This window comes from Triticum dicoccoides, chromosome 3B (assembly GCF_002162155.2).
Source record: "Triticum dicoccoides isolate Atlit2015 ecotype Zavitan chromosome 3B, WEW_v2.0, whole genome shotgun sequence".
Classification (NCBI taxonomy): Eukaryota; Viridiplantae; Streptophyta; class Magnoliopsida; order Poales; family Poaceae; genus Triticum; species Triticum dicoccoides.
Genome location: NC_041385.1, coordinates 173898337 through 173905691, shown reverse-complemented (window position 1 = coordinate 173905691; position 7355 = coordinate 173898337). Strand labels below are relative to the sequence as shown.

General features: G+C 53.8%; 1 protein-coding gene across 1 annotated transcript; it reads right to left on the bottom strand.

Annotated features, from left to right (window-relative positions):
- Nucleotides 1-3916: 3916 nt before the first annotated feature.
- Nucleotides 3917-6993, bottom strand: LOC119275398 (leucine-rich repeat receptor-like tyrosine-protein kinase PXC3). The gene is made up of 2 exons (XM_037556219.1): nt 4639-6993; nt 3917-4522 (listed from the first exon to the last, which is right to left on the bottom strand). Exons 1-2 carry the CDS (start codon nt 6896-6898, stop codon nt 4197-4199), a joined length of 2586 nt encoding a protein of 861 aa, XP_037412116.1. The 5' UTR covers nt 6899-6993; the 3' UTR covers nt 3917-4196.
- Nucleotides 6994-7355: the final 362 nt, after the last annotated feature.

The window sequence follows — 7355 nt, the reverse complement described above, 5'->3', positions numbered from 1 at the left end:
TATATTTCCTTCCTGGTAACCGATTCCATGTAAACCCTATCCCTCTCCGGTATCTATATAAACCGGAGAGGTTGGTCCTTAGAAGGCCGATCACAAATACATTCATACCATCATAGGCTAGATCCTAGGGTTTTAGCCTCTACGATCTCGTGGTAGATCTACTCTTGTACTACCCATATCATCAATATTAATCAAGCAGGAAGTAGGGTTTTACCTCCATCGAGAGGGCCCGAACCTGGGTAAACATCTGTGTCCCTTACTTCTTGTTACCATCAGCCTTGACGCACAGATCGGGACCCCCTACCCGAGATCCGCCGGTTTTGACACCGACAATGACCGAGACATGTCTCCGGACAATAACCAATAGCGGAACCTGGATGCTCATATTGGCTCCCACATATTCTACGAAGATCTTTATCGTTCAAACCGCATAACAACATACGTTGTTCCCTTTGTCATCGGTATGTTACTTGCCCGAGATTCGATCGTCAGTATCCCAATACCTAGTTCAATCTCGTTACCGGCAAGTCTCTTTACTCATTTCGTAATGCATCATCCCGTAACTAACTCATTAGTCACATTGCTTGCAAGGCTTATAGTGATGTACATTACCGAGAGGGCCCAGAGATACCTCTCCGACAATCGGAGTGACAAATCCTCATCTCGATATATGCCAACCCAACAAACACCATTAGAGACACCTGTAGAGCACCTTTATAATCACTTAGTTACGTTGTGACGTTTGGTAGCACACAAAGTGTTCCTCCGGTAATCGGGAGTTGCATAGTCTCATAGTCATAGGAACATGTATAAGTCATGAAGAAAGCAATAGCAACATACTAAACGATCAAGTGCTAAGCTAATAGAATGGGTCAAGTCAATCACATCATTCTCTAATGATGTGATCCCGTTTATCAAATGACAACTCATGTCTATGGCTAGGAAACTTAACCATCTTTGATTAACGAGCTAGTCAAGTAGAGGCATACTAGTGACACTCTGTTTTGTCTATGTATTCACACATGTACTAAGTTTCCGGTTAATACAATTCTAGCATGAATAATAAACATTTATCATGAAATAAGGAAATAAATAATAACTTTATTATTGCCTCTAGGGCATATTTCCTTAAGAGAAAATGTAAATTTGCATAAACTCAATCTAATTTCAACCGAAATTTGCATGCATTTAAACATAAGTTCAACATATATGGTCTTGAAAACCAAACATTAGACATATATTTGAACTTAAATTACACTAAACTGAAAACTACACTAAAAACTACTCAAGTTCAATGACCGTAGTGGAGGTCAAGCCAATCCTTCCTCGTCAGTCCACCCTTAGTGAGAGCTGGGTCCAGGCTGATGCCGGCGTCGTTGCAGACAGGGAAGATGCTCCGCCACTCCTCAACATCATACCCCTCCTCCTCCTCCTTGTCGTCCTTCTTGCCTTCCTCCTCGCCGCCTTCCACCTCGTCGTCGAAGATGATGATGACCTCCCCTCCATTGTCAGCGATATCGCCCACTCCGCCTCCACGAGCTCCGGGTGCTGGCGGTGGAGGTTCTCCATGTATGCCTCGTCGACGGCCTCCGCCTCAAGGCGCTCCCTCGCCTCTCGATCCTCCCGCACCATCGTCGTGCTCACCACACCCGGCTCCGGCAGGATGAGGTGGACTAGCGTTGTCCCGAATGGGTAGTTCAACCTCGCATCGCGGCCGTGGAGCCAGACTTGCCACCGGTCATACTCCATTGCCGCGAGCTTCGTTGTGTGGAACGACCCGATCCAATTCCGTCGGTAGGTCTCCCGGTCGGTGATCTCCACCACCCATGTCCGCCAAGAGCGTTGTCGGACGCCATGGTAGGTCCTCTGTGACGGCCGCGACGGAGGGAGCTCCGAGAAATCGGCAAATCGGGTGGGGACGGGCACATCGGGCGAGCAGCGGCGGCTCGAGGATGTGCCGGCGGACGACAACCCATGGGTGTGGCGGTGCAGATCCTCCAATGAATCGGCGGCGGGGACCTCAAGCCACCGCGTCCGGCCATTGGGAGGAGAGGGGTCAGCGGGGAAGCGCCGGCGGCGAGGCAAGGGGGAGAAGAGGAAGCAGATTAGAGGGAAAGATTTTTACTCGGCCGTTGAGCGGCGGCGGCCGAGTAACTTTTTTTGCTCCACTATGGTCTATTGGGGATCGGTTAGGTCACGGTTAGAGGAGTAAAATCGCATTTTACTCCTCTGACCAGTTATAAAGGATCGGTCAGAAATGCCCTTACCTGCACATAATTTTTTAGGCTGCTCCAAATTAAGCCCACGAAACGCTAATTTTTTTTAACTTTTTTCGAACACAGTACAGACGCAAGCGCTCATATACACACATGCATACACTCACCCCATGAACGCTCACACGCACACCCTACCCTTACGAGCACCTTCGAAAGACTGAGCCGACATATCATCTTGAAATTTATGAAGTCACAGTAGGCACCTCGTCGTCGACGGGAACGCCTTCTTCCACTGAATGCGCATTGCTGGAAATTCTGAAATAAATCCAGAAATAAATGCGAGCACCAAGATTTGAACCCTGATGGGCTGGGAATACCACAGTCCCTCTAACCATCCAACCACAGGTTGGTTCACCGAAACGCTAAATTTTGAGGTTGTGAGGCACTGGTATGAAGCACACTCCAAACCCAACCAATTGCGCGGGAGGGAAGTTTTGAGTCCTTTTCTTCCTCCCACCCCCAGTCCTGCAAGTAGTGCAGCCGTCCATACACCTGTTGCCTTCACTTCTGCCAATAGTGCAGCCGGTTTTCCACCGCCCGTTTCCAATTTTCCCGTAGAGTGCGCCCGTTCGCAGGTATATAAGTCGGTTCACCCTCACTCACCAGCGCCACTCCTCGTCCAACTTCCCCGCTCGTAAGTGAGCACCTATCTTAGCTTCCATCGCCACCACTTTTGCCGTGTCTCCCCCTTTTGCCGCTAGACTCAACCCCCATTGGCCGTGTCATGACAGCTAGCCCCTAGCCTCTCCACACGGACATTTTTCCGACGAGGCCGAAGAGGACCGCGCCGAGAGGGAGTTCTAGAGAGAGTTTGGGGCTTCTCCAAGTGGTTCGAGGAGGAAGAGCTTCCTACGGCCTAATAAGTACAGCACCCACCGCTACCTTGCCCGCATAACAGACACAGCCTTTGCATAAATTGTGCCGCCCTAATGCATCACATACTTGTTGGGTTGTTACGGGCTTCCGTTGATACAAATGAATCAAACAAATGATCAGGTCGTCACCAAGGTTGAAGTTCATTTCTCATGCATACATCCTGATATGTACAGACATCAAATGGGCGCTTAACAAGCTCTCCACAATCCAAGTATGTAGACAGTTCGGGCTCCCCAAATTCAACCCATATGTGAGGGAGAAATATGGTTGTTTAGACTATCCGCCATCTTATATGTACTCCCTCCGTTTCAAAATAGATGACCCAACTTTATACTAAGTTGGTTCATATATTTTAAAACGGAGGGAGTAACACACAGTGCCACAAAAAGAACCCACCCCGCGGTGCATCCTTTTCTTTCCCCAGCCGGACTCTTCTCTTCCCGCTCGGTTTCCCGCCATAGCATGACATTTCGAGCCCTCTGATATTTTTAAAACCGGATGATGCTCACCCCTCATTACCTTCACCATGACGCCCTCTTTCCTTCACACTGTACTTCCCCACAGAAGTACAAGGAGCAGTCCTCCGCCAACCACTCCGCTCTCCGCCCTGACCCTGATTATTACGGAGGCCGCGGATATGGATATGGCGACAATGCTCTAGACTTGCTCTTACCTGATATTTTTTAGTTTAAGGTGCACATGTCGCTTGACCAAGGTTAGAAAATGGGATAGACAATTCTTCTAGCGGGGCGTCCAACCAGAAATGGACCAAACATTCTCACGTTGCCATCAGCAAGTAATGATGCCGAACAATGCTCGAAGCTATCCACGACGATCAGTTCTCTGATGCTGGCAATGCATGCTACCGGCAGCTTGAGAGCAAAATCAAGACTAGTCCGTATATACAGAGAAGAAAATGGCCATCAGATTCATACCCGGCCGAATAATTACCGCAGATTCGTGGCGCGCATTTGTTCTTTATGCTTGTCATTTCGTCTCCGAAGGAGCAATCTTAGCATTCAGCAAAGAGGATGCGGTGCGTGGTCAGCTGTTCTTGGCCTCCTGCAGCATCTCTACCGCCTTCTTCATCTTGGGCCGCTTCGCCGGGGCGCGCTCCGTGCACAGCATCGCGACCTTGAGCACGGCGAGCATCTGCCTCCGCCACGCGAACGACACGGTGCTCAGCCTCGGGTCCATGATCTGCTCCGGCGTCTCCCCCCTCTCCGGCGCGGAGTGCACCCACTTGACAAGGTCCACACCCTCGCCAAACTCCTCGTCCACCGGCATCTTGGACGTCAGGATCTCCAGCAGCAGTACCCCGAAGCTGTACACATTCCCTGGTACAGTAACCTGCATTGAGTAGGCATACTCTGCAAGAAATCAAGTGCAATTTGTGTTATGTTTAGGCAAATTTTAGCATGGTCTGGCACATTGAGTAGGCATACTCTGCAAGAAATCAAGTGCAATTTGGGAGAAAAGTTCAGACCTGGAGGTATGTAACCAAATGTGCCAGCAACCGCACTGATGCTGGCAGTGCCCTTTGAAGGGTCCAGCAGCTTGGAGATCTCAACTTCGCCAAGAAGCGCATTGTAGTGGGAGTCAAGGAAGACATTACCCGAGGAAATGTCGAGGTGGATAGTGGCAATCTGGTGGAGGAAGGCCAGCCCTTCGGCGACACCAATTGCGATTGACAACAGCTTCGGCCAGTCAGGTTTCTGGCTCTCACCATCGCAGTTGTCTGCATTGTGCAGAAGCTGAAGCAACGTTCCATTCGGCAAGTCATACTGCAGCAGCAACGCAACATCCTCGTAGATGACATACCCAATGGGACGCACAAGGTTGGGATGGTTTACGTGCGCCAGGCGCTCGAGCTCCCGGACCATCTTGGCCTGGTGGTGGACGACGGCGCGGTCGACCGACTTCAGCTTCTTGACGCACACCACCATGCCTGATGGCATGACAGCCTTGTAGGTTGTGCTGAACGTGCCGCTCCTCACTGCACTGGCGTCCTTGAACGTGGCCTGGACACAGCTCTGGAAATCAATGGCCTGCTGCAAGCTCTCAATGAACACGCTTGAGGCCATGACGTGCCGCGCTTCCACGACGACCGCCTCCCCTGCTTCGGCCTTCTTTGCGTCGGCCTCCTTCTCCTGCCTCTCACGCCACATGAACAACGTTACCACCAATGATACCACCGAGAAGATGAGCACGCAGGACCCAGCAACTGCCAAAGCCACCCTGTAAGATATCTTCCTGTGGTCCGATCCATAATTGGATCCATAAATCGGTCCACAGTCCACATCCAGCGGGTCGCCGCACAGCTTGGCATTGCCGGAGAAGCTGGACCCTGCACTCTTCTGAAATGGCCCGAACGCCGGTATGGCACCACGGAGCCGGTTGTTTGACAAGTTGACAACTATCAAGCTCAGCATCCCTCTCATGTCACCAGGGATCTCGCCAGATATCTCATTGCTAGATAAATCCAGCGCCACGAGCTTATCGAGCCGCCCAAGCTCTCGGGGCAGCGGCCCTAGGAGGTGATTGAAGCTCAGGTTGAGCGCAATCTGTAAGCTCTTGATCTTGCCCATTTCAGCTGGTATCACACCACTCAGATTGTTGTTGGCAAGCTGCAGCTCGAGAAGCCGGCTGCATCCACCTATACCGTGCGGGATGCTACCCGAGAACTCGTTGTGATCGAGCACAAGAAACTGCATCCTTGATCCGTTGCAGATGGCATCTGGCAAGCCGCCGCGGAAAGCGTTGTAGCTCAAGTCCAGTTTGCTCAAGTTCCGGCACCGCAGAATGGACCTCGGGAACTCGCCGCCGAGGCCATTGCCGGAGATGATGAGCTCTTGCAGGTTCCTCAGGTCCCCAAGCATGTCCGGCACCTCGCCGACAAGGCGGTTGTAGGCCAAATTGAGCAGCGTCAGGTTGGCGCAGCGTGCAAACTGAGCGGGGATACTGCCAGACAGCTGGTTGCTGTCGGCCTCAAAGTAGGTCAGGCTGGTAGCGTCGCCAATGGATGCCGGGATGGCGCCTACGAGGCGATTGTTGCCGATGCGCACGTTGGATAGATCGAGGCACCGGCCGATTGAATCCGGGATTGTGCCGTTGAGCCTATTCACGGTGAGGATCAGAACCTGCAGATTACCAAGGTCGAAGAGGCTGCTGGGTATGCTGCCCTCGAGGCCATTGGAGTGGAGGTTGAGCACCTGGAGCTTGGACGAGAGCCCGAGCCCCGGCGGGATCGGTCCCGAGAGCGCGTTCTCGTAGGCGGAGAGCACGCGGAGCCCGGGGAGGCCGGCGAGCCAGCCGGGGATGACGCCGGTGAGGTTGTTGCCCGAAATCTGCACTTCTTGGAGCTCCTTGAGGCCCCTGAGGTCGTCGGGGATGGCGCCGGAGAGCGCGTTGTTGGAGAGGTTCAAGAACTTGAGGCCGACGGCGCGGCCGAGGGCGGCCGGGATGGGGCCGGAGAGCCTGTTCATGGAGAGGTCGAGGAGCTCGAGGCGAGGGAGCGCACCGAGAGCCGCGGGGACGGCGCCGGCGAGCGCGTTGAAGGAGAGATCGAGCCGCGCCAGCGCGGGGAGCCCGGCGGCGGCCGAGAAGTCCCCGCGGAGGCCCCGGCGGGGCAGCTCGACCGCGGTCACCTCACGTGCCCCTCCGCACGTGACGCCGCGCCAGGCGCAGTGGTCGGCCGGCGCGGCCGCCCAGTCCGGCGGCGCCAGCCCCCGGCGCAGCGCCTGCATTGCCGCCGCATCTCCAGCGCCCGCCCGAAGCGCGAGGAGGGAGGCCGAGATGAGGCCGAGGGAGAGGAAAAGGCGGCGGCGGAAGGCGGGATGCATTTGGGGCGGCGGGGGTGGGGGCGGCCGAGGTGGGGCGGTGGTGGTGGTGGCGGCCAGGGCCTGCCCGTGAGCGCCTGCTTTTCTTGGGTGGTAGGCAGAGAGCACGGGAGGAGGGAGGCTCACACACTCTCGCCACAGCCCATCAGTGGGAGTGTCGAGAGAGAGGAAAGGGGAAAGTTGTTTTTCCTCATTATTCTTGGGCCACTTTGCACCACAAGTAGTATAGGGGCAGCGGCATCATTGGGGGGCTAATCGCGGGCGTCTAATGATAATAATATTCTCTTCTTTTACTTTTACTTTTGTACACCCTGCTCGTGCATCTCTGGCGTTGAACATGGTGAATTTCTTGGGCGCCGAGCCG